This window comes from Colletotrichum abscissum (genome assembly GCF_030869225.1).
Source record: "Colletotrichum abscissum strain IMI 504890 chromosome Unknown Scaffold_16.1, whole genome shotgun sequence".
Lineage (NCBI taxonomy): Eukaryota > Fungi > Ascomycota > Sordariomycetes > Glomerellales > Glomerellaceae > Colletotrichum > Colletotrichum abscissum.
The window spans coordinates 956,299-982,924 of record NW_026850054.1 but is presented as its reverse complement, the minus strand read 5'-3'; the positions used below and the strand labels follow the sequence as shown (position 1 = coordinate 982,924).

General features: G+C 52.5%; 7 protein-coding genes across 7 annotated transcripts; 3 read left to right on the top strand and 4 right to left on the bottom strand.

The window, feature by feature from the left end:
• Positions 1-1,903: 1,903 nt before the first annotated feature.
• On the top strand, positions 1,904-3,851 carry CABS01_07652 (trichodiene oxygenase; the record flags this gene model as incomplete). Its single annotated transcript, XM_060541014.1, has 5 exons — positions 1,904-2,249; positions 2,334-3,187; positions 3,259-3,369; positions 3,428-3,594; positions 3,659-3,851. The coding sequence occupies 5 exons, from the start codon at positions 1,904-1,906 to the stop codon at positions 3,849-3,851; spliced, it is 1,671 nt and encodes a 556-aa protein (XP_060403182.1).
• A 622-nt stretch (positions 3,852-4,473) lies between these two features.
• On the bottom strand, positions 4,474-5,930 carry CABS01_07651 (trichodiene synthase; the record flags this gene model as incomplete). The annotated part of the gene is made up of 3 exons (XM_060541013.1): positions 4,474-4,964; positions 5,162-5,389; positions 5,453-5,930. 3 exons carry the CDS (start codon positions 5,928-5,930, stop codon positions 4,474-4,476), a joined length of 1,197 nt encoding a protein of 398 aa, XP_060403181.1.
• A 2,711-nt stretch (positions 5,931-8,641) lies between these two features.
• Positions 8,642-10,444, bottom strand: CABS01_07650 (p450 monooxygenase; the record flags this gene model as incomplete). The annotated part of the gene is made up of 5 exons (XM_060541012.1): positions 8,642-9,060; positions 9,129-9,731; positions 9,791-9,962; positions 10,017-10,133; positions 10,199-10,444. 5 exons carry the CDS (start codon positions 10,442-10,444, stop codon positions 8,642-8,644), a joined length of 1,557 nt encoding a protein of 518 aa, XP_060403180.1.
• Positions 10,445-11,792: 1,348 nt separating this feature from the next.
• CABS01_07649 (tyrocidine synthetase 1) lies at positions 11,793-18,368 on the top strand (the record flags this gene model as incomplete). The annotated part of the gene is made up of 1 exon (XM_060541011.1): positions 11,793-18,368. One exon carries the CDS (start codon positions 11,793-11,795, stop codon positions 18,366-18,368), a length of 6,576 nt encoding a protein of 2,191 aa, XP_060403179.1.
• A 549-nt stretch (positions 18,369-18,917) lies between these two features.
• CABS01_07648 (uncharacterized protein) lies at positions 18,918-20,778 on the bottom strand (the record flags this gene model as incomplete). Its single annotated transcript, XM_060541010.1, has 5 exons — positions 18,918-19,053; positions 19,147-19,268; positions 19,345-19,378; positions 19,447-19,922; positions 20,005-20,778. 5 exons carry the CDS (start codon positions 20,776-20,778, stop codon positions 18,918-18,920), a joined length of 1,542 nt encoding a protein of 513 aa, XP_060403178.1.
• A 903-nt stretch (positions 20,779-21,681) lies between these two features.
• Positions 21,682-22,692, top strand: CABS01_07647 (uncharacterized protein; the record flags this gene model as incomplete). Its single annotated transcript, XM_060541009.1, has 1 exon — positions 21,682-22,692. The coding sequence occupies one exon, from the start codon at positions 21,682-21,684 to the stop codon at positions 22,690-22,692; it is 1,011 nt and encodes a 336-aa protein (XP_060403177.1).
• Positions 22,693-23,957: 1,265 nt separating this feature from the next.
• On the bottom strand, positions 23,958-24,214 carry CABS01_07646 (uncharacterized protein; the record flags this gene model as incomplete). The annotated part of the gene is made up of 2 exons (XM_060541008.1): positions 23,958-24,031; positions 24,085-24,214. 2 exons carry the CDS (start codon positions 24,212-24,214, stop codon positions 23,958-23,960), a joined length of 204 nt encoding a protein of 67 aa, XP_060403176.1.
• Positions 24,215-26,626: the final 2,412 nt, after the last annotated feature.

The window sequence follows — 26,626 nt, the reverse complement described above, 5'->3', positions numbered from 1 at the left end:
GTGGGAAAGGGAGTCGCGTGACGCCTATCGGAAAAGGGTTTTGTGGACAACTGAAAGGCGCCCAGACAGCCTAGATAAGAAGAGTTGGACGAGATGCATCACTGTAAAATGTGTAACGGCACAGTATCTTCGCTTACGATACATAAAGATGATTCATGTTCATACAGGAGACGACATCGCGAATGCGGAAGGTCATTTCGTATCCAGATGATGCAAACTTGTGGGTCTTTTGCAGCATGTAGGGGTCCTGGAGTCTAGATCAAGTCCAATCTTTGAGCATCACGTTTGATTAGCTCGGTAAAGGCTTGATCTACGGTTGGTGCTTATCTTGTTGGTTGTGTACTTGGCCCGTTGTCCGCACTGTGTTCGCCATAAACGGTGGTTCACTGTAACAGACACTCCGGGGTTGGAATATAATGTGTGTATGGGAGCTGACTTGGGACACGTGTACTCCGTATTCGTAGTCTAGACTCTAGAGTCTAGAACGCCGGGGGGTTGTCCATTGCGGGTCGTCCCGTACGTATCGTCTGCCAGGACAGGGGAAGGGCAGCAAGGGGGAGTGGTGCCGCGGTGCCGCGGTGAGAATTACATGTAGACACACCCTCACATACTATACCGGCTAGGACCGTATTGTTAGCCTATACAGGGCTAGCGACGGCTCAAAGATGCACATGTACGGCGGGCCTAGATTCGATTGCTCGGCTTACAAGATGTGTGTGAAACCCTACAGGCTTACAATATGAGGGGGCGTACAGCTATCTGTCCCTCGACAGGCGACATCGCAGTGTTCCAGCCATCGGTAAGGTATGTCGGTGTTGTGACCGCGGTTACAATGCATGAAGGAACCTTTGTATGCAGGGACCGTTATTTCCACGCGGGAGGGGGTGAATCCTCTTAGCCGCGACATGGTATGCAGGGACTTCCGACACGGGCAGGCATCTCACTTTCCGAGTATCTACATCATCCATGCCTGAAAGTATCACTACCGGACAGATACTTCAGATGTAGGCAAGCAAGAAAGCCTATCTTCAGGCCCAGATCCCGTTCGCTTCATTGATATGCTTCGGAAATAGCCTGGACCTAAAGACAAATGGAGATACAGCGGCTAAAGCCTCGCGATGCAAGGATGAGGTCGCATGCTCTTCTACACGTGTACATGTGCGGAAAGTCGTATGCAGGGTCTACGGTTTCGGCCCAAAAGCTCACTTCCCCGGCTTACACGCATCGAGAAGGATGGTGGGCAAGATATCATAGGCGCAAGGCATCTGGAAGCGCGGCCTCTAAGCCATCCTGTTGCAAACGAGGAAGCGGACATTGTGAGATGGCGGGCGGAATCGGGTTTCCACGGATCTTGTAACGTAAATGGTTGTTCCTCCAATCATTTCCTCTCCTGTCTGGCAAGCTTTCGGGAAAACGGCCTTTCGCGTGAATGCCTTCAGACCCATTATCGCAGGCAGACAAAAATAATGGTAACGCCATGCTAAGTTATCCAATGAGAAGAACAGGATACGTGGAGAAGGATGAAGCCAAGCTTCACCCCGGAACATGATTTAGCAGATGGAAGAGAGGGGTAAGCCTCGGTATTGCAGTATGCTCGGAAACGAAGTCCTACGCTAGATGAGGGTGACTGGGTGCCGAACAACAGGTGTACTGGGGGATCGTGTGATGGGAAACAGCGAGCCGGGAATGACAACGAACACTGTGAAGCGTGGTCATTCGAACTTGATTGGCGAGCATAGTGGTAGGTTTACGGGTTTTACCTCGACGCCGAGATTTGGCTCATGTGTAGCTAAGTGCCTGGCAATAAAACCAGTCGTTGGCCCTGAAGAATTGGTTTCTTTCATGAATTCTTTCTTTCTTATGTTCAGACAGAAATTGCTTTTGACCCACTGCCTTCCTCGAAATGTCCAACATAGAGGTTTTGATCAACACACTGGCCACTGATGCTGCTGTCATCGAGGAGCCTAACGGCACAATTTCCTCGCTGGCAGGCATCTTCCCAAAGGCAGATTTTCTTTGGTCATTGAGCAATTTAGGCGAGACTAATCGTGGCGACTTGGCTCGTCGCTTGTTTTTTGTTTGGACAGGCTACGTTGTTGTACGATGTATTTACAACCTCTACTTCCATCCTCTTTCTAAGATCCCCGGTCCATGGCTAGCTGCTATGACGCCGCTCTGCGACTTTTGGTACGATGCCGTAAAGAACGGCAACTACCTTTGGGAGATCCAGAAGATGCATGAGAAATACGGTAAGCCCGATCCATTTCACTACTCTTACCAGCAGACGTCATCGGGCGGTCTTTTGCACAGATTGCTGATTGTTACTGATATAGGCCCAATTGTTCGCATCAACCCCAACGAAGTTCACATTGATGACCCAGAATACTATCAAAACGTTTATGTCGGCGGCACTCATCGCATCAACAAGGACTCGTCTACCGTAGCCGGTTTTGGTGTCCCTGCATCCGTAGCAGCCACCGTGAACCACGCCCAGCACCGTTCACGCCGCGGCTATATGAACCCCTACTTCGCAAAGCGGTCCATCGTTTCCATGGAGCCCCAGATTCATGAACGTATCACGGCCATGCTGAACCGCCTCGATGGTGCTCGCAAGGACGGCACCAAAATCTCGCTAGACCTCGCGTTTTCCGCCATGACGGCAGACATCATCACCCAACGCTTCTTTGGCTACCACTACGACTACCTCAGCATCCCCAGCCTGGTTTCGCCCATTCGTGAAGCCTTCAAGGGTGTTTCGGAAATCTTTCACTGGACTCGCTTCGTGCCGTGGGCCATTAGATACCTCAAGAAGCTGCCCATCCCAGTTATCCGTCTCATCCTACCACCCGTCGCGGAACTCCTGGTTCTACAAGAAGACATTAAAATCAACATCAAGAACAAGCTCGCTAGCGAGAACAATAGTCTTCAGTCCAAGTCAATCATAATTGAGGCCCTCGGCGACTCGCACGTCCCTGCACAGGAACGCACCATGGAGCGTCTCGTAGATGAAGGGCAGGTCATTATATTCGCTGGAACAGAGACATCATCAAGATCGCTTTCTGTGGGCATGTTCTACCTGCTCGCCAACAAATCTCTTGTCAACAGAGCCCTCGCTGAGCTCTCCAGAGTGGACCACATTCCCGACGAAGAGCTCACAATGAAGGATCTCGAGACACTGCCCTTCATGGTACATTTACTTCCCTGTTCACTGATGGCGCACGCAGCCAAAGAATTTCCGTCAACTAACCGAAGTCTTAGACTGGCATTGTGAAAGAAGCTATCCGCCTCTCTTACGGACCCATCACCCGTCTTCCAAGGGTCTTCACCCACGAGACGCTACAGTACAAGGACCATGCCATTCCTCCTGGTGTAAGTGCTTATATAACCTTTCTGGGCTTGCGAGCACATTTCTCAAGATGAATCACAGACGCCTGTAAGTCAGTCGACGTATTTTGTGCACACTAATCCCAAGTGCTTCGTGGACCCCTTCACCTTTAACCCAGACCGCTGGGTAGAGGCAGCCAAGGCAGGGTTTCCTCTGGAGAGGTACCTCACGAGTTTCACCAAGGGGTCCCGTCAGTGCCTCGGCATCGGGTTAGTAAAAGCATCCATTAATCCTGTCTTCCGTCGCATAATTCTAATGACCACCGATATCCAGCTTAGCTCACGCCGAGCTATATCTGACATTTACCCGCGTTCTTCGTAACTTCGATATGGATTTGGTGAACACTTCGATTGCAGACGTTCAGGTCCATAACGTCTTGATCATTGGGCAACCCAAGCTCGAGAAGGATAAGGGCGAAGGACAGGGTGAAGTCGAGGTGATGGTTACACGCAAGCTAAGGCCCTAAGATAATGTTGGTTCCGCGGAGGTGTGGATGTCTGATCTTTCCAAACGATGTTTGGGACACTCCCTGAGGACCAGGAAAACTGGCAGAAGCTCTGATATGACAACGCAGAAACTGTATAGCGTTTTTGATTTTTTAGATTGCTGTCTCAATTTAGTTGTCCCGGTCGCTTTCTTTCGTCGATATTGTTTCCTCGTGCTCCTAGGCTTGCAAAGTAGGTTCGAGGTGGATTGAACTTCCAATAAGTTGTAATTTGATGATGTATTGCTAAACATGACTCGCCGTCAGAGTATTTGACCGAATAAATAATAGTAAATTGAGCTTAAACTGCATTAAAGAGGGAAAACCAAACTTGTGGTGATACTCCAAGCATAGAGTCCCCAAAAGCCGTACGCGAGTAGCTTGAACTTGCACAAGACCACCAAGGAAATTGTCAGGGTCAACCTCTGTGAGAAAACAATACCATATATGTGACAGTTAATGAGACCAAAGTACATTCGCTCGAAATTCTGTCGCGAAACGGAGGTATGTCAATACGAAAGTTCAATTATCAAGACTCCGCCTATCCTAAATACAAAAGTTTATAAAGCCCCAGATCAGGTAACCATGATCCCCATGGGAATGACTAGATATACTCCTGCGGCCAAAACTTCTTTGCCCACTTTGATACAGCACCCACAGTGTTGCTGGCATTGATAGACGTCTTCGGAACTAGTGGTGTCGCGACTTGGACTACCTCCTCAACGCTATGATCCTCAACAAGGTCAGCAACAGGAGGGTAAGCCCACTCCTTGGGGTCAACAGCCCCAACGAGGTCACCGGCAGCCTGGTACCGACGGAACTCCTTCGCCGTGGCAGTATCACCGCCAGCAGCGCTAGTGACGAGTTCACGGAGACGGTAGCGAGGATCGCTCAGGTGCCAGGTGACATAGCCCTGGCAGAAAGTCTGGAGGGTGTCGGCGATGCTTGGGTCCTTGTCGGCAAAGACCTCGACGATCTGCTCCGAGCAGCGGATTGTGTCGCGCGTCAGCTTGTTCAGCGCCTCGGCCAGCGTGATGCGGTCACACTTGGCGTAGTTGTTGACGAGTGACGTCTGGTCACGCGGCTCATCGAATTCTAGAGGGTTACAACTCATTTAGCGAGTGATCTTGGCAAACCGCTTGTGCCTTGGCGAGCACGCAGGCAACGAATCGGATCGCACGGGGAAGAAACAAGCTTATGGTTTAAGCTTCACGCTTCTACCCCGCCGACGATAATCGGCTCTGCATCAATGCCAAGCTTGCACTGGAGATGAGATAAGGTAATGAGCGTACCTTTGTAGAATGATAGTAGGTCGTTCACAAACACCATCCAGTTCTCCATTTGAGAGATGACAGACGTAATCTCAGTAAAGAGCACCTTTTCGTCAAACTGGGCTTTGGGAAAGATGGATGCCCCGACGCAGTGGCCGAGGCCGTTCATGCGACGCAGAAAGCCGGGGAAGTCGTATGAGCCCGGAAAGCCCTGGAAGTTATGTTGCTCAATCCAGCAACCCTGGAAAACTGTGGACCGTTTAGCTTCCTGCACAGGAACATGAGAATTGTGGGCATTCCAAGGCTCCTTACAGTCGGTCGTGCTCCGGACCAGGTTTAAACCACAGTATGGACCGTAATGGCTAAGCACAGTTGGGAACTGCGCGTTCACCATCTGCCACCAAGGGTGCCGTTGAGGCTTCCCGGCAAGGAGATCCTGGTAGAATGACTGCATAGTTGCGTCGGGGTCATCTTGGCTGTCATCAAGCACTAGCATATAAGTGTAGTGGATGCTCAAATCTGCCATAACCTCGGGATCGACGCGCACCCAGGCATAGACTACCATAGCCACAATTGTCTGAAGAGATGCCTGGAGACGTCTTGGGCTGGCTTTGATTAGACGCTGCTGCGTCGGCTGGGCAAAGTGCTTCGCCGCCTTAGCGTAAGCATAGTGTAGGTTACGGACCCTCTCCTGGTGTGTGTAATTGGTGTCGTTATAGTTGATAATGCTCAGAAAGCTCACGACAGCATCAAGATAACAGTCTGTGGGAAAGCTTGCGGTGTCCATCATGTTTGCTGCTGCCTCCGTTTTTGACAAAATGGGAAATGATTCAATGAGGGGGAATGGATGAAGAGAGACTAAAGCTTCAAGACAACTTGGAACATGAGGAAATGAGAAGACTTAAAGGGCAAATATGGCATCGAGAAGTTGCCTATTTGGCTTGCAGTCAGATGAGATGCTGCTGTTACTCTTCACAATCTCGCACGTCTGGTGTTGCCTGGCCCCGTGAAGAAAATGCCCAACACGTATCATGCAGCGCCAATATCTTTCTTACACCTGCATAACAATGTTTTCCTTCGCATAAAGCTGAAGTACGCAAACAGGAAAGGTCCATAAGGATTTCGCCGTGTTGAAGCTGATTGTTCTGCCCCCTCACGGGTTCTAGGCCATGTCTTTAGCTACAAGGGGGTCAGACTTTGTCGTATTTGGTCAAGTTTGACATCTGTACGTCTTAGATGGATGGCTAGACGACAACATCATCAGCTGGATTTGGATGACATTGCGAGCGCGCGTGAAAAAAATACCCCGGTCAAATCACAAAAGGGCCCGACGAGATGGAGCGATACGTTGATGTATGTACAGATACATCAAGTTACAACTGCGCGAAGAAGAGGGCAAATCCTGCTAATTCTGCAAGGGTTTCGGATCTCATACACATGGCTACGTCTATTTCGGCCTAAAGGTCACTTCGTAAGCCTGCAAGCCCCTCAATCACCGCTGTTGCGGTCTGTTTGCGGCACAAAACATGAGATACGATATGGGCTTGAGAAGCAAGACCTAGGCCAAGAGGCCTGGGGGCGAGACTCGTAAACTGCATCATGCTATCCATGCTTGCACTCGAGCTCATACTACGTGTCTAGTTAACGAGAAATCTGGGCCTACTTTCTCTTTCATTTGCCGCATATGAACATGCAGGAAGCCACTTGGTGTTGTGGCCTTCCCCATACTAGGACACCGGAGAGTTACGCTGCATACAGGGGACTTATGTTGTAGACTCCTCGTGGACTTCTGCACCAGCTCCTTCAAGTCATCCTTCTGATGCAATGCAACTTTATCAGTACACACCGTAATCAAAGCGAAGAACACTTACAGGTGGACTCGCAGCCGGCGGAAGTCCACCGCATCAGCCGCAGAGATCCTCTAACGATCTAGCCGAGGCGGCAACTAGTATAGGCGCCGTGAGTTTCCGAACCCGCTGCTAGTGCATAACATTGAATTAGTAGGCGCAAGGCACTGTTTTCTGTGTGTGCAACATATCGGTGTCTAATACCGAGGAGTCTAGGTGAAATGGATACTCATGCAATGTAGCCCAGGAATCTGCCAATAAAATTGCCACAAAGCCGCTTCTGACCCAGCCGAATCTGATTGCACTGTATTGCGCCATGTAATCGCTGGGAATAGTACGGCTTGGTTTACAGCCTTTGCGCTGACATCTCACAAGGGGATAATATGACAACAGGGGCGGTAGGGCTTTCTATTAAGGGCAACTCGTTGGTCAAGCTTTTGTGCTCCGTTTTTTGCATATGCAACACATAAGTACCTACTCCGCACGGATTGTGTGCGGGGTGGGTGTGCGCATATGTGTGATTACCCCCTGCTACTGATTATGGATACTACGTGAGGTGGATCTTCAGGGACATTCCAAAACGGCAGGCCGTTTACGGGCGTCATTCTCTGTTGCCTTACTTGTCAGTGTGTTACTGAGTAGTGATAAGTAGGGGCGTGGACCGTACGTTTCCACCCATGTATCTCGGAGGCTCTGTTCGCAGATGGGGCTGGACCCTGAGCATCAGGGTCCTTTCCGTATGGGCCCGATAAGAGTCTGGGGTTGAAGACACTCAGGAAATAAGTGCGAAGCTTCAGGGTCCGTCCCACAACCAAAGTACTTTGAGGGCAATGGGAACAGAGACCCGGACCGGAAAACAGGATTCTAGACCTTGGGAGACCTAATCTGGGAGACCGAGTTGGACCGGAGTATGGGGCTTATTGCCATTCCCACAACACTGATTGGCCGTATCAGTGCGACCGCCATGATGCGTATTGTTTTAGCCGACGGAATGCAACAGTGCTTGCCAAAAGTACTATAAGCGCAGGCCGTTTGTGAGCAATCCCGGCCAATGTTAACGGCTGTGCCACAACACAGCATCTCGTATCGTACTGAATTGTCGCGATTTCTTTGATTTTTCCCCGTCGAACGTCCAGTAAACCATCGTCTGAATGTGCGAATGCCTTGCTTCTAACGCGTTATCCGATGGATTGAAAGGCTTAGTCAGAGATTCTCACAAACATTCGCGATTGAAACGTAAAATGGTACCCTTAGACATCGTAGCTCGTTCTCTACATATCAAAATGAAGAATACTCGTAGAAATGAAAGACAACACCAATAAATCCAGCGAATTTGGACATAGACATAGAGTAACGAACTGTGAAGATTTTGTGAAAGCTGATCGCTGTCCTCAAGTTCATCTTCGCCAAATGCGATGAAGTAGCGTACAACATTGGGTCAGAGTGTGCATGATTGTTCTTAAACAACATGGATTCATTCTGAATTTCTGAGGTCATCCTATTATCCTGTCTAGTAAGGCTATTATTTGGCGTGAATCACCACCCGACTCACAGCTCATTTGCTTGAACCTGTTACATCATGACTACAATATGGTGGGATTTGAACTACATGCAAACGTAGAGCCTGTCGCACCGAGTGCAGCATGCAAATCATCTACAGCTCAATCTCCTCCTTGCGGCGGCGAATCACAATTCGTGCATTGTCGTTAGCCGACCAGTACAAAGCCTGGAACGTAGGATCCGTGGGAGCGCCCGGAGCCAGCTTGAAGTCGTACTTCAGAAGGATGTGGCTGAGGGCAATCTTGAGCTCGTTGGCGGCGAAGAAACGGCCCGGGCACGCATGCTTGCCCATGCCGAAGCCCAGGGCATCGGGTGTCGTCGACACGAATTGTGCCGTCTCGAGCCCTTGCTCCTCACGCATGCGCAGGAAGCGGTAGCCGTCAAACTTCTCTGGGTTGGGGTACTTGTCTGCATCCCAAGACTTCGAGGTGGATACCATGAGCTTAGTGCCTTTGGGGATCTTGGTACCGTCATGTAACTTTGTGTCCTTTAGCGCGATACGACGCATGACAGCTGTGGGGGACTATGTTAGTGGCTCAATTTTTGAAATTGGAGAAATGCCCATAGATATGTTCTCTTACCAATGGCTGCGGGCTTCATGCGCTGACTCTCTTTAAGCACACTGTCCATAAGACGCAGCTTGTAAAGGGTAGACTTGCTCCACTTGTTCTCGGACAAGACGGTAATGACCTCCTTGCGCATGTCCTCGACCAGCTGGGGGTCCTGGCAGAGATAAATCATAAGCGTGCTCAACGAGTCTGACCCCGAAAAGTTGGCGGCGATGGCCATCATAATCTGGGCAACGGTGGCGTCATAGGGACGGCCGTTGGCCGCGTCCTCCATCCACTGCATCGCATCGAGGTGGCGAACGGGTTCGAGACCCTGTTTCACCCGCTTCTCTTTCTCGCGGCGGCGATTTTGGAGGACCGGATCGACAATGTTGAAAGACGTCTGTAGCTCTTGTCTGATGGCTCGGCACCGGGGCAGATACCAGTAGGCAAGCGGACGCAGGAACCTGGGCCATAAGCGTAGGTCTTGCGCGGCCTGCATTGAGTCCCTGGTGTAGTCGACCGTGACCTGAAGCCAGTCATCATTGCGACAGAGCTCTTCGCCGAGGTAGACTCGGGAAGACAGTTGGGAGACGATCTTGAAAGCGAGAATCTTGAGCGGGATCTCGTGCCATTCTGTCGTTGAACATCAGCATTTTCTCATCCTGATTGCATCACACATCAAGTCGACTAACCTGCTTTATTCGTAAAGTGCTTTTGCAGCGCATGGCTTGCCTCCTCGGAGAGGGGAGTATTGAGTCTGGCAATATCCTGGATGAGGTTGATCTTGACAGCATCATGAAAGATTCTGTCACGGGTTTGTCCTTGGCGAAAAGGAGCAAAACCATCCAGACTGGTGTGCATGTCCTACATCAAAATAAGCTTTTTGTCACAGCATCAGTCTTGGCCACAGTTGCTCACCTCCTCCACGTGCTTGCCAAAGTCAAGCGCCTCGTCGTCCTTCATTCCACTGGCATACTCGGCAGAGAGGAGAAGCTCAACGCCATTCTCAGTTTGCACACGGAACTTGTCGCCAACCTAGCAAAATCTGTAAGTTATACTGTGCGACCCTAGTTTTTCGTAAGTGGGGATTGATAGCTTACATTGAGAAGGGCATGATCAAGAATCTCCTTGGCATGGTTGCAGAACGTTTTTCGCTGCTCCTTGGCCGTCAACTGCCACCATTTCTTGCCGTTGACAAGAGGGAGACTGGATATGTCATTCTCGTCCTTGCGTGCGAAAATAGTGAGTCTTCCAAGGATTGCACTCAAGGCCAGTGCAATTACAACACCAAGACCCTCGGGCGAGAAAAACTGCTGCAGAGCAGCAAGGAGCGCGTCTTCTATCATGATGCTTCTTTGACTTCAAACGTGTAAAAAGATTATCTACAGAGACGGAGATCTCATAGAGGGCAAAGGTGGTTGGGAGATTGAAGTAAGGAAATGATTATGTTCTAATTCGGGACAAAGTCACCTTGCGGTGAGCTTGCCATCCAGATTGATGAGTGAAATTACACGAGCGATCTTGCTATGCAATCGCGGTTTGCCAATCAAAGGCATTGACAAACGAGCTCACTATCATCGCCACTTCACATATCACGAACCTGAAGCTCTGTAGCCTGATTGCACTTGATGCACGGAGGAACTTTTGCTTCGAGGTCCCGGCCAGAGCTGCGCAATCTCACGACAGAATCTTACACCCCATGTGAGACGTGTTCCAGGCCACATCTCAAGTTCGCCCGAAATGGCTGCTTGCTTCAGATGTCGTGATAACACAAGATATCAGTCACTTTGAAGCCTCAGCAAACCCATGCTTTCCTGATCTTGCGGTTCAATTGTCGCGGCGGGACAAGAAATTCGTCCGATTTTCACGCCCGTATGGCGAAGGAATCAGGGATCAGGGTCAGGGGTTCAGGGCTGTAGGACCCTGCATGCCTAGTTGCATCCCAGTGGGTGTGTGATCGTAAGCTGCATGGAACCCCTGCCTTCGGAGATCTAGAACCTCATATTGACAGGTCTCTTATCTATTCTATGGAACGAAATCTCTGTTGCAGGTGGCAAGGTTAGAGATTCTAGACTGATTGTGCAATCCAGCGTCAGCTTCCTTCAGACCGGCATCTTTTTCCCCGAATGTATACAGTGCGGGTGCTCGAACCACGCCAGCCGTGAGTCTTGCGAGAACTGTCACCCCCCGTGTTGATCATGTTTCTGTAGCCGGATCTGTCTCGACATCTAGGCAAACCTCGGAAGCTCGATGCCCTGGAGAGATGTCGCTTCGCCAGGCGAATATTGAGATGATGCTGACATGCGGGAGGGGTCAATCAAGCTGCATGATAGACATTGAGTTGCGATGGGCAGTGTTGAAGGAATCCTGGCCCCCAGATACGGTACTCCCCAGCACGACGACGACGACGACGACGGGAAACTTTGGATACATAGTAGACACAGACTGCCATCCAGAAAGGACTTGGCTTCATCACAAACTATCTTCTCTTCTCAGCAACGTGCACCATCAACTGGATCTGTCCTTTAGCCTCCAACTCCTTCATTCGCTCTTTGCTACCAATACTTCGCAGTTCAGCTGCTATCAACCATAATCATGGGCGTAGAAACGGAACCTGTCTTGACACGCCCTTGGGCGTTGTCGCATAGCCAAGAACTTCAAGACACGCCAAGTTTATCCACGAAAGCCATCGAGATGACAGCGAATGCGGCATGTAGCGTTGAGGATTTCGACACAATCCTTGCATGGAATGGCGCAGAGCACTCTTCTCATGACGAGTGCCTCCATTGGCATTTCGAGAAGCAAGCTACCTCACAACCCAACACCCCAGCCATCCTAAGTACTCATCAGGCTTACACCTATGGGGAGTTGGAGGCTACGACTGCGCGCCTCGCCGAGCACCTCTCTCAAGAGTGTGGCGTAGGGCCAGAAGTCATTGTGCCAGTTTGCTTTCCCAAGTCGGCCTTCGCCATCGTTGCCATGCTCTCAATTCTTCGAGCCGGAGGTGCTTACACTGCACTCGACCCGGAATATCCTGATACCAGGATCCAGGAGATTGTGCAACAGACCCAAGCAACATTCGCTGTGGTATCTCCTGATTTGGTTGACCGTTTCGAGGGATTGGTGCAAAACGTGGTGCCCATCTCGCAGGACCACCTCCTCGCATTGCCCAAAGACACAGATTACCACTCGCTTCCTTCTCTTGATATCAAGAAAGCCAGCCCGAGAAATGCTTGCATCGTCGTCTTTACTTCGGGTAGCACAGGTACCCCTAAAGGCATCGTTTTAGAGCATAGGCACATGTGTGCCACCGCCCATCAGCACGGCCGGGCCTTCAAGATTCGGCGTGGTCTTCGCGTGCTGCAATTTGCTGCCTACACGTTTGACATGGCCAACTCGGACATCTTCTGCACCCTGTTCCACGGCGGCACCATCTGCGTCCCTTCAGAGGACGAGCGGATGAACGACCTTGCAGGCTTCGTGGCGCGGTTCCAGGTCGAGTCGGCCAAGATCACCCCGTCCCTAGCCAGTCTGCTCACCCCGACCGACATGCCTAGCCTCAAGACCATTATACTAGGTGGTGAGGTTGCCTCCAAGGACCTTTTGACCCGCTGGGCGAATCATGCTGAGACAATCATCAGTTATGGTCCTGCGGAGTGCGCCGTGACCTCGGCTAGTCATGTTTACGTGAAGGGGACCGATGCTGGTGTCATCGGCAGAGGATTCGGCACACGATTGTGGATCGTGGACCCCAATAGCCGCCACGTCATTTTGCCTATTGGCTCCGTGGGTGAACTCCTGATCGAAGGTCCGAATGTTGGCCGGGGATATCTGGCCAAGTCTGAGATGACGGAGCAGTTCTTTGTCGGTGCCCCCGACTGGTGCAGCGACAAGAACAATAGCCAGGGCGAGCCTCGGCGATTTTACAAGACTGGTGACTTGGTTCAGTATGATTCCGACGGCGTGGTGCGCTTCGTCGGCCGCAAGGACTCGCAGATCAAGTTGCGCGGCCAACGTCTCGAACTCAGCGAGGTGCAGCACTATCTCAAGGAGGCTTTCCCCAAGGCCTCAACAGTCCTCCCGGTTGTTATCGCACCCCATGTTCTGGGCGCTACCAAGAGTCTGGCAGCATTCGTGCAATTACGAGACGGTGGCGGCCTTGTTCAGACCCAGGAAGACAACATTGTCGCATTGGATCTCTTGGGAACGGATGAATGGCAAGCCAGCGTCAAGGCTGCACATAAACTACTGTCGAAGGCTCTCCCCTCTTACATGGTCCCGACGCAGTTCGTCCCGGTGTCGCAAATGCCGAGAAACGCATCTTGGAAGACTGACATACGGCGCCTGCAAGAGTTGGCCGCAGACCTCCCTCTGGGCGTGTTGACTCTTCTGGGCCCTTCCCCTTCACTTCCGTCTACCGGCCAAGAGCCCCTGACGGAGATGGAACTCAAACTACAAGAGCTTTGGGCCATCCTCCTGGACCGTAAGCCTGGTCAACTAGGTCTCGACGACAGTTTCTTCTACATTGGCGGCAGTTCACTTGAAGCCATTCGCCTCGTCAGCCTCGCCCGCACTCGAGGTCTTGATTTGACGGCTCAGCAGATTTTTCAAAGTCCCAAATTGAGAGATCAAGCTCGTTCGCTAAAGCCTCGTTTGGAGATTGCGCCAGAAGGCGATACCATCCCTCCACTGTCGCTGCTTAAGCCAGAGACGGATTGCCGTACAGCGCTAGAGTATGCTGCAAAGCTTGCTGAGGTCGAGCCGAACCAGATCGAAGATATCTTCCCGTGTACACCTCTGCAAGAGGGCCTGCTAGCCATGACTGCTCAGCGTGAGGGAGATTACGTTGCACGCAGCGTGTACCGCCTTCCCGCTTCGACTGATCTAGCTCGCTTCAAGAGAGCGTGCGAAGAAGTAGTAGCCAAGACACCGACTTTGCGCACCCGAGTGGTGAGTCTCCCCGACGATGGGCTGGTTCAGGTTGTTGTCAACGAATGCTTCCAATGGGGTCCCGATCTGGACATGGATTCTATCTCTTCTCTTGAGAGCCACAAACCCAGCCAGGCTCTCGGGTCAGGGCTGTCCTTCTTTGCTCTGGGTGAAAGCGCTCGTCAGGGAGCGACATACTTCGTGTGGACAATCCATCACGCGCTCTATGACGGTTGGTCTGCGCCACTCATCTTGGACGCGATCGAACAGGTGTACAACGACGGCCAGTCACCAGTCTTTGCCCCCTTCCAGAGTTTCGTCAAACACGTACTCCAGCAGGACAATACAACCGCAGAGAATTTCTGGCAAGCCCAATTCGATGGCGGCGACGGCGCGGTTTCCTTCCCTGCGCTACCCGACCCCTCGAAGGTGCCCCTTGCCGATACCGTCGTGGACCGTCTCATGAGCCTCGCCTGGCTTCGCAGCAGCACCACACCCGCAACGGCTGTTCGCACCGCCTGGGCGATTCTACAATCTCAGATCTCCGGATCCAAGGACATCGTCTTTGGTGCGACCTTGACGGGCCGGCAGGCCAATGTCGCTGGCGTAGAGCGCATGACGGCGCCTACCATCGCCCCGGTCCCCGTACGAGTGATGCTACACAATGATGAGAATGTTGAGGATATGCTGCACGCGATACAGAAGCAGATGGTGGACATGCTTCCGTTTGAGCAGTTCGGTATTCAGAACATCAAACGAGTTTCCGGCGCTGCTCGGGATGCTTGCCAAGCACAGACGCTCCTCTTGATCCAACCTCTTGGCCAAAATCTGTCGCTAAGGCAGAACCGGCTCATGTCTCACGTCTCTGGCTTTGTACACGAGACCAAGTCGTATGCCCTCACGCTGTACTGCTACCTTGAGGTCGATGGCGTGCATATCTATGCCGTCTTCGACTCGTCTGTGATCAAGGAAGAGCGGGTCTCCAGGATTCTGGGACAGTTTGAGCACATCTTGAAGCAGTTGAGCGACGCAGAGAATCTTGCCCTGAAAGTTTCTGATCTTGAGGTAGCTTCTCCTCAAGATATGAAAGACATGTGGCGCTGGAACGCTCAAGTCCCCCCAACCATGGACCGCTGTGTCCACGACATGATAATCGACCGCGTCCATCAACAGCCCGAGGCAGAAGCTATCCATGCTTGGGACGGCGACCTTACGTACGCACAATTAGATGCCCTATCATCAACGTTAGCTCGCCGTCTTATCAAACTCGGAGTCGGCCCAAACATGATTGTGCCCCTCTGCTTCGAGAAGTCCATGTGGACTCCCGTGGCTGTCATGGGCGTCATGAAGGCCGGAGGATGTTCTGTCCTGCTGGACGGGGGACAACCAGAGCAGCGGTTGAAGACAATTGTGCAGCAGGTCGTACCTAGCGTCATGATTGCCTCGGCTCTGCGCAGGGACGAGCCATCGAGGCTCTGCACGTCCAACGGACTGAAGGTGATAGTCTTGGATCGACAGGCTCTGGACGAGCTCGAGGCTACTGACGTTGAAGTGCCTCTTCCCGTAGTGCCAACTTCTAGCTTGCTGTACCTCGTCTTTACTTCCGGCAGCACTGGACTGCCCAAGGGGGCCCAAGTTACTCACTCCAACTACGCGAGTGCGCTGCACTATCAGTGCGAATTCTTCGGCTACCAGACCACCTCTCGCGTGTACGACTTTGCGTCCTACTCTTTCGATGGCGCTTGGTTCAACATGCTTCATACACTCGAAGCCGGTGGGTGCGTCTGCATTCCTCTGGACGAGGATCGACGGAACGATCTGTCTGCCTCGATCAACCACATGGGAGCCAACATGCTCAACCTGAACGCCACGACCCACCGTCTCCTGAACCCGGCGTCACTTCCGGCCGTTAACAACCTCATTTCCTTGGGCGAGCCGATCCGCAAGGAAGATGTCGAGATCTGGACACCTGGGGTCATCAAGCAAGCTTATGGCCCCGCCGAGTGCACCCCCATCTCGACGGCTCTGCGAGGGGAGACCGGTGACCAACCAAATGTCGGCATAGGCAGCGGACTAGGCTCCCTCACCTGGGTTGTAGACCCGGACACCGGCCGATTGATGCCACCAGGAATCACGGGAGAGCTCTGGCTTGAGGGCCCCATCGTCGGCGCCGGGTACCTGAATGAAAAGGAAAAGACGGCAGCTGCTTTCGTCCATGACCCATCGTGGCTTGTAAGGGGAGGGGGCGGTGTTCCGGGCCGTCAGGGACGTCTTTACAGAACTGGCGATCTTGTGCGACAACTCGATGACGGACCTCTAGTATTTGTCGGGCGCAAAGACACACAGGTCAAGATCCGTGGCCAGAGAGTCGAGCTGGAAGACATTGAGCACCACCTCCACCGCGTCATGGCCAGCCGGTACGAAACCGTCACCTTGGTTGCCGAGGTCATCAAGCCGGAAGGCCAGGAGCCCATCCTCGTGGCCTACGTTGCCCTCTCATCCCCCGGCGAGGCGTCCTTGGATGATGTCCTCGCCTCCCTGGTGGTTGGGGAGCCTAGCAAGGAGCTGGCCAGCGCGCTTCCCGCACACCTCGTGCCTACGGCTTACATTCCACTCAAGCAAATCCCGCTCACGATGACAGGCAAGACAGACCGCAAGCGCCTGCGCGAGATGGGAGCCGCGATGACGCGGGATCAGCTGGTCGCTCTACACGAGACTCACTCGGGTATCACCTCAAGGGAACCGTCCACTCCCGAGGAGATGCAACTCAGGGAACTCTGGGCGCGGGTGCTTAACCAGACTGAGATATCAAAGATCAGCGCGGAGAGCAACTTCTTTATCATCGGCGGGGACTCCATCCAGGCCATGCGCATAGTAGCCCTAGCCCACGAGCACGACATGCGCTTGACTGTGGCTGACATCTTCCAGAGTCCGCGCCTCAGCGACATGGCGAAGCGGGTCAAGATGGTGCAGAAGAAACAATCGGCGTACTCGGAGCCACGGCCGTTCACCCTGCTCTCTGATGATGACCTGGCAGGGCAAGAACTCGGTGCTTTCATTAGAGAGACGATTGCGCCGGCCGTCGAATTCCCGCTCGAAGATATCCAGGATGTCATGCCAACGACGGCAACCCAGGCCATGTGCGCCGACGCGGCCATGTACAATCCGGCACAGGGGTGCTTCATGGTCCACGTAGACGTACCCGAGCGCGTCTCTCTCGACACGATAGAGGAGTGTTGCCAAAAGGTCTGGGACCACCTCAGCATCCTAGCCGCCGTGTTCGTGACGCCTGGCGAGAGGATGTTACAGGTGATCCCACGAAATTCGGCGGCGCCGGTGGAACGACACCAGATTGGTGACCACCAAGACATGGATGGCTTCGCCACGGAAGTCTTCCACGCCGCCCTCCAGCCTGCCATGGTTCCGGGATCTCTTTACACGCGGTTCTACGTTCTTCACGGTGTGGGTCAGTCCACGCGCTGGGGCCTCCGGCTTTCCCATGCCCATTTCGACCGCACCAGCTTGACACCCATCCTCGACTGCTTCGCGGCCAGCCTTCAGGGCAAGGCTCTGGCACCCATGGCGCGCTTCTCGGGCTTCATTGAGTGCATATGCGAGGCGGAGGATAGGATGCTAGCTCACTGGCGCGAGGTGCTTTGTGGTTCGAAGCCTCTCGCGCTGACCCCTACGGGGCAGCCCGCTGAGATTGTGTCTATCAAGCGCGCCATCCAGGCGCCGCCCGCATTCGATGGTTTCACAGCGGCGAATCTTTACGTCGCGGCGTGTGTGCAGGCGCTCGCTCAGCTGCGCGATACTGATGACGTGGTGACGACCATGACAGTGTCGGGCCGTTCCACACTTCCGCCCGCGCTGGCCAACGTCGTTGGCCCAACCGTTAACATGGTGCCTCTGCGTGTGCGACTCGATGCTCAAAAGACATTTGAAGGCACGCTCGAGGCAACGCGGCAGGCGCAGCTCGACGTGCTCGGTTTCGAGACGAGCACGGTCACGCCGCTGTTCGAGGCCTGCACTCCCGCAGCGTCGTGGCAGCCCGATGAACGTCGGTCGACGTACATTCTACAATTCCAGAACCCGGAGCCGTTCACGGTGGATCTTATGGGCGATGGCGAGTGCTGTCAGGAGCTCGGCTGGTTCGGACCGGACAAGGTGTGGGATCACTCGGAGGAGGTGTGGCTCATCGCGCGGCCGGACCCAGAGACCGAGACATGGAACCTATGGTACAGCGCCAACACGGTCAACTTTAGTCTAGAAAGGCTGGAGGAACTTGCCCGGGAGCTGGAGGTGGTCGTTCAAAGGGTAATAAAAGACGCGGCGAAATGAGAAGATGGTTCGGAGAGGTGACAAGTTTTGGTTGTTTTCATAAAAAGTGTGGATAATATTTTTCGTCAGCAGTTTGGGCATTCATGAGTCTTTCGTGGAATTTTGTGCTAGGACTGGATGTTAATTGTCGTGTTATATTGATTGATTCGTAGCCTTGAATGCAACGAACTGGATTTTTTTACTTATTTCTTTAATCAAAGAAGAAGATTGAAAAGAACAACAACAGAAGATAATCTGCGAACTTGGATCCATGATTCACTCTGAAATTATGCACGTTTTTTGAGAAGCCGATGATATTATGCTACCCTCTCAAGCTAGCTTGAAAGATGTATCCTGCCAACTTTCTGACTGACGTTCTTCAATTTGCTTAGGGATGGGCCCTGCAATCTAGAGATTACATTTCGATGGACAAATCTAAGTAAACCAAGCTTGTATGCTTATTTTATGCTCGTGTGTATTCTACATGTCTAGGACGATAGTGTCCAGCATCTCACACCGGCCAGCGCCATCACCTTCTTTCGACAACGTTCCATGTAAGATAAGCTCCAATTACTGCTCCGCGAACTTCAGCATGAACTCTGTAATGTAGCCAAGAAATTGATCTGCAAGCGTCGCGTTCAAGCGGCCGTCATTGAAGCAAATGGACAGCCCCGTGGCGCCCTTCCAGCTGTCCATCCTGACGAGCCTATGCAAGGTGTAGTGGTTAGCATGTTGCCGGCAACAGGTGCAAGCCAAATCATTGGGGTTTTCAAAGACTATGAGGAACACATGTACTCACACGTCGGAGAGATAAGTATCCAGGTGAAACAAGCAGCTTTCCACAACGAGGAGCTTCTCTTCGCCCGCGCCGAATACCTCTCTAGGGATGTACTTGTCCACGATGCCGTCGCTGGCAAAGACCTGCAAGAGAAGCGTAATGTCAGAATACAAAGATCCGTCATATTGAGGAGAATGGTCTGGAGGACAAGATACGGACCGGAAAGCTAGTAGGCGGGAACGATGGCGGTGCACTAATCAGTTACACGCCGTGTCAGCCGGTGCACCCAGTGATCAAACATTGACATAAGAAAATACGTACGACCCGAGCACGCTTGCGAGAAAATTGCCCTTGGCCTGGTCGACGGCGAGCTGAGACTCATTTCGTAGCCAATACTCATAGCCGTCCTTGACGTGCGTTGCCAGCGCCCCCAGCGTAGTCCGCACGGCATCGGCATTGCTCTCATCTACGGTCCACTCGCGCAACGGTGCGAACTCAACTGAGGCGCCGGCCTGGCACGAGCCATAGCGCTGCGCCGCGTCGCCGCGAAGGTAACGTCTGCCGTTCACGGGCAGCGGCGAGGCAAGGACGACCGTATCCGAGACGTCGGCGGGGAGAGGCCGGGCCCGGAGCAGGGCAAGGACCATGGCGGCGTGGCCGAGGTGAGTGACGGTGTAATTTGGACCAAGCTGCGTCTTGATGGCGGCCTTGATAGCAGCACTCTGCTCGACGGTGAATGTGCGCCATATCGTGCGAGGTGCGCCGGTATCAGCAGCAACAGGTAAGCCCCAGCTAGACTATGAGGCATTAGCTGTGGTAATGCAGCGGAGAGAGATGGATGATGTTTTGGAAGAAAGGCGTTTGAAGGAAGAAACTCACTCCGCTTTCGAGGAGGGCGGCGATGAACTCATCCCGCGTCTTCTTGTAGTCCTCGCCTAAAGCGCCGACATCAACCTTGCACGCATCGAGAACGGGCACGTTCAGGTTCGCGATCTCGCTACCCCACGCGTACTGCGACGACGCCGTCTCTGACTTACTGGCACCTAGCTGCTCTCCAAGGCGGCGCAGCAGGTCCCCCACGAAAACACGCGCGCTGATGCTATCCCAGTGGATGTGATTAAAGACGCCGAGAACGTCCACGCGTGCACCGGCTGCCAGCAACCCCTCCTCGTTTTGCACGTCAGCCACGACGACGAGCGTCACGGGCGGGAGGGACTTGGCGGGGTCGATCTGGCGCTGCTTGCCGATCTGGGCCGCAACCTGCAGCCCGGTCTGGGACGTGGATCTTACGGCAACGGCGGCCCGCGCCCATTGCAGGACTTCGGCCTCGCACGTCGGAGGGGTGTAGATGATGTGCGGGGGTCCGTACTCGGAGGCCCAGGCGGTGGTGCAAGCGACCTCGGGGTGGTAAAACCGGAGATGAACCAGCGCATCCGCGAGATGCCGCGCAAGGCCAGCCAAGGAAAGGCCGGCAGCTTCGATACGGAGGGTAGTATTGAGGTAGTTATCATATTGCCCGCGAGAGTTGGGGCCGCGCAGGCCGACCCAAGCTTCGGTGCCGAGCCCAAGGCGCCGTACGGCTCGGGGGTCATCAGGCGACGGGTGCCAGCGAAAGGTAGCAGGATCAAGCTGAGGAATAGGGGGAAGGGACATTGTTGAGAGTAATGAGTAAAGTCTTGGGAGAAAGTGTGTTAGATAGAAAGAAGAAAGAAAGTCACTTGGCTCGAAAGGAAGATGGCCAATCTTGATGATGTTCAGTGAGGTAAGGTAAGGTAAATCGAATGAATGAATGAGTCAACTTGCCTAAGTATTTAACTGCCGTCTGCCAATATCTATACTTGAAGTCGTTGCTGACCTATGGCTATGGCTTACTGCTGATGTACTCTCATCAACTTCACAGAAACCCAAATTGTGAGTGCTTTCAATTGCATCCACGTCAACATGCCGGGGTCAAGTCTGGTGGCCCAACACAACTCACACCCCCTCCCCGTCCTCTTTCCTATGTTGGAATGTCCACTTTGCCTCCACCGCACTACGGTAGGTCAGACCAGGGTAGACTGCATGACTGCATCAAAACGGGGTCCTGAAAGTACACGGTGCCGTTCACTGTGGGAACATTCATGGGAATACGCCCCAAGAGGGGTATTCCCAGACGGATCTTTGAACTGCAGAGAGCCCTTGCTGCTATCCATCTCGGATGAGCGAGATGAATTAGCGGCCCCTGTCACTCGCCGCTCGCATATACTTGCCTACATAGATCGATCTCGACCACTGTCACCATCACCGGCAACTCCACGTCGCCTGTTGTGAAGGATTCGCAAAGACAGTATCTGCTACGAATGCCGCCAAGATACAGACGTTGCCTCGTCGTCAAGCATCTAGGGACATTCTCGTTGTTCATCTTGATCACTGCGGTTCCAAGTTCCTCAATTAAATTGTCCCGTTGCCTCTCCTCTCTCCTGAACCAATCTATGAGGTACGCATACTCGCAGCTCACTTACACACTCTCTTTTCATCCTACCACATCCCTCTCCCCCCCATAAAATACGCATTATCATGCGGCTCCCCCGACCCCCTTTTGACTCGGAGCTCGCGCCCATCCAAGCTGCCTTTGAGCCGTTCGGCCCCATTACCCCAGAGTTCGTCATCAATCACCACGCCCGCACCGACCGTGCCTTAGAAGCCCCGCACATCGCCGCCGCAGAAGCTATAGGCGACCGGCCCCTCACGTACGCCGAGCACACGGCCCCCGGCCTTGGCCTGAATGACCCTCCCATCGCGCTCTCCATCTTCACGCCCAATGCGGCCTCAGTGAGTGATAAGAAGCAGTGGCCCTGCATCTTATACGCGCATGGCGGTGGCCTAATTTTCCTCCACCGCCTCGTCGGACTCTCGCAGCCGCTGGACTGGGCTGTGGCCGCAGGCGCCGTGCTCATAAGCGTCGAGTACCGCCGCGCGCCGGAGCACCCGCAGCCAGCAGCGTCGGATGACTGCTTCGCGGCACTGAAATGGGTGCAGGCGTCAGCAGGCGTACTAGGTATTAACGCAGCGCGCATCCTGGTGGCCGGGCAGTCGGCAGGCAGCGGGCTGGCGGCCGGGCTCGCGCTGCGGGCGCGCGACGCGGGGCTTAACCCTCCGGTACACGCGCAGATGCTGCCTTGCCCAATGCTCGACGACCGCTGCAATTCCATCAGCTGCGCGCAGTTCGATGACGGCGTAGAGCCATGGGACCGGACTAAGAACGCGGCGGCGTGGGCCATCGCGCTGGGCGAGCGCGCCGGGGCCCGGACCCGGGCCGGCGACACTATAAGCTCATACTGGGCGCCTGCGCGGGCCGAGACACTAGTGGGGTTACCGCCCGCGTACATTGAGGCGGGCTCCGCCGAGTTCTGCCGTGATGAAGCAGTGGAGTTCGCGTCGCGGCTCTGGTCGGCCGGGGTCTCGGCAGAGTTACACGTATGGGCGGGCGGCTTCCACGGGTTTGACGAGATGGCACCAGATTCGTGGTTGGGACGCCGGTCTATCGCGACAAAGCTGGAGTGGGTGCGGCGGGTGTTGACGGAGTGATGTTGTTGAGCGATTGGGTAGGTACGTTTTAGCTGCGCTACGTCCATGGGCGCACGATCTGGCGACTAGCCATATCCGTGGCCGGATTGAGAGAAATTGTCGCCATGTGCGGTTTCAAGAGGGCATGGAAGAAGTATAGGACTCGAGGCAGAAGTCGCTTGTCATAGTAGAGATAGAAGGGGGCCTTTACACATTCTTGACACATCTCAAACCAATTCCTCTACCATTATACATCGCGACCGGGCTAACAGTTCGACATCCTCCTCATTGAGAAATTTCTGGAAGTACAAGGGGGGCTAGAGATATTTAGTCTTTGCGTCTGACTTGAGCTTTGCCCACGAAAAGATAAATCCGTAAATAGAAGTCCACTGAATACCTCGAACCCAATCTTGGGGACAAGCAGTACAACCGACGAATTCTCATCTCTACTTTCTTACACGTTTCCGAGTCGCCCATCGCGACGAGCATCAACACACAGGCGGCTTCTACCCGTGGTATAACTTGGGGAAGAGAACCATGGAGATTCTCAGGTCCAGATCTTTGAATAAAGAAACTAAGCAGGCAAATGTCTATTGCCACTTCGGAACCTCCAGGTAGACATACACAAGTAATTGACAACAGATTATGTCAAGAAGGATATTTTTCGGCGGGCTGTGAGCGCGCATACTCGCCCAACCAGGCCATCTTCAATGTTTTGAATAAGTTAAATGAATCTATAGAGCTTCAGAAACAGGGACTTTGACGAATCAATGTCTCAAACAAGCGATGGATCACAATCTTATAATGCTGAAGCTGCAACGCATCCCTCCCGGTTCAAAGTTGTTTATTGACATGTGATGAGTGCTGGCTCAAAGTCCGATGGACGGAGTATAAGCTGTGGTTCTTGCGTTACAGGCAGCTGACAACGGGCTTTGTTGGTAACACTAATCGCAACGGACTTGTGCGAAGCTGGAGACATGAAATGACTCAGAACATGCATTTCCTTCCCTCTTCCATTCTTATGACCAGAGATATTTCTGTATTCGTATGCCAGATGCTTGGTGATCCTCGTGGAAGAATCAACAAGGACAAGTAGCCCAGATTTGTTTCCAGAATTGACGTGACGACCAATTAGCATTGGTTGCGGAATGACCAGATGTGGTCATTAAGGAAACCTGGAACAGTGGGTGCAGAACCGCGCTGCTGCCAGCTGGATCCCCTGCAGTCACGCTCTCTGATATTATGCCAACAGGTAAGCCATGTGAGTAGAGAGACGAAGAGGTTTCTCACCGGAAGAAAGTAGTACATCCTCCATCACCTCCGACGGAACTTGCTCGATCGCCTTTGCCGTTGAGATTCCCTATATTGTTCTTGAGCATGGAGTTGGTGAATCTGATAATTGACACTACTTACAGCAGGCGCCATCGGTATTGCGTATCTCCCTATGAGAAGCACCATTGTAGTTGGCATCATCAAACAAAACGAATTCTCTGGCGGATACCAGCGAAGCAAGAAGAGTGACAGCGAATAGAGTGATCTTCATTGTGTGTAAAGAAGTAGAATCCTTGTGAAAGTGGCAAAGTTGTTGTTCTGGGGCAAGAGACTTATGAAGAGGGATGAGATGGAGTTGTTAGGAGTTATAAACAGTGATCAGAATGTCCTTTATATACTCTTAGACTTGTATTATCATGAACTTTCTGAAGTTTCTCCGTGTCCTACGGAAAAATTTGAGTAACATCCTACGGAGAGGTTCCTTCACGCCAAGCTTTAGTTTCTTTTCAAAGCTTGGTTCAATGGTAGCACGTGTAAGCGCTAGATGTAAGCAAGCCAGCAGGCCGCAAGCTGCGCCTCTGCTAGTAAGCGAGCGAGACCCTGTTAAACTGAGTAAGCGCGGAATAGAATAAAGTATCAGTTCCATGGTTATAACTTAACGATAGAGACCAAATATAGAGAAGAAGGCGTGGTTGTTTTATTGTCATTTAGCACCCGATGAACACCACATAGAAATACTGTGGTAGACTATAATTAATGCCCAGAACACTGGAATTGTTGAAGAAGGCTTTATAATCAAGCTCAGAGAAAGAGGGTACAGGCAGAATATGCCAAACACGACTGGACCTTGATACCTAATGCTACTTGGATCCATGAATAATAACGACTTGTGTGGGAATGGTTGTACCGAGAGCTTCCTAGGCTTTCCGATGGGATTTGGGACGCACTGCTTAAGCAGGGATCTTGACGTTTTTAGTTGCTTGAAGCATGTACTGGAGTCTCTCTAGCAAAGTACTCAGCATTGGTCTTGGGAAACTTCCGACCTCCGAGTCCGTAGGCCGTACGTGGATGCTCGTCACCTCCGTTGGGCACCGTCGCTCGTAACACACGAGTGAGTTCAGTCTTACATGTTTGCCTTCTGGAAGCGAAGCGTGTGGGACCTCTACTCTGAGGCCATGTCTAACTGGTTTTATCATCGATCCTTTGTCGTGATTGGTATGCTCGGTCCCATCCTTGCATGTCCCACCCGCCAAGCTTGATCTTCTTCAGGACTAAGCTGGTCGGAACGACAGTAAGAGAGACGTAGACAATTTAACGTAGCAATCCGCTGTGAAGATTCTTTCCCGGGCGTAATAAACTATATTCATCTACCTATGTTGCATGCCCCCAAATACGAAACAATGCTCCACAGGGACGCGGCAACCCGCAGGTATCATGTGAGACTCAACGGCCAACGCGAACACGTTACTTATTGGCCCGATAGTGTCTACGCCGCCTTGAGACATTCGTCCGCAGTTTGGTAAAAAATGGTCTCCAGCGGAACGGATGCTCCTTTTCCAGATGACTGACTTTCTCCCGGATACGAGCACGCATCTCGAAGCGTCTGGAGGTAGGCTTGCCGGATGGGTTCTCTCTTCCCAGGTTCGGGGAAATCGTTCATAGAAGTTTCGTATAGCCCGTGGACTACATTATTGAACTAAAGAGCTTTCGCCATTCCTGAACGAGACCGTTTCTCCCACGCAACCACCGGAGATTTAGTTCAGCAATGCTATGACCGTTCCCGTAAATGGATCCGCTTGGTAGGTTGAATCAACTTTCAAGAAGGCCATCGCACTTATCAGGCCGCTCGCCCATCTCTGCCATCGATCTTTGACTTACGGCCAAACATCCCGAACATGCCTTTAGCGGAAGCTGAAGCCTTAGCAAATCACCAGATCCCGAAAAGACGCTAGAAGCAGTGTTTGTGCCCAAAAGAACCGCAAACAGTACCAAGATTAGTTAGTCGAAACCCAGGAATACAGATGTTCTTTGCGGCTATTCAGTTTAGACGAGCGCAATAGATAGACGGCTCAAATCACTCATCACTGTCATAAAACCTATCTACATATGCAGGCCTCGACCAATACTATCATCAATAATCGTGCAAATCACAAAGATAAGTAAAGGGAGCACCTGTTCCGAACACTGCCATGCGATGCTTCGTTATTGTGGACTCGGGGACCTCTAACTTTCCTAGCCTCTCACTTAAGGCACACCGTTTTCTCGCCTCTTCTCTCTCATAAACTGGTCGACACTTATACATAGTCACAGCCCGCCCGGTACAAGTAAGCTTGGTAAATCTAAGTAGCCACCTTCAAAACAAGCAAATTTGCCAATCGACATTCCCAAAGAGTCACCGTGTGCCACAGGTATTTTCGCTTTATCAATAATCGCAGAGGTCGAAGCGTCAACTATTCTGAACACGCCTTACGTATAACTTTACCACACTGGTGTATAATTAGATTTCACATCAGCCTTGTTTGGTTTAAGAGCCCTGTTTGGTGATGTAAGATTATTGCTCAGAAAGGAGCGACTGATCTAAGAAGTATGTGTCATCTTTTCTTATTTTCCTTCTTCTTTCCCACGGACGTGGGTTTAGTCATCAACATCAGTCGTGTTCACCAAACTTTACAATCTGGCAGCT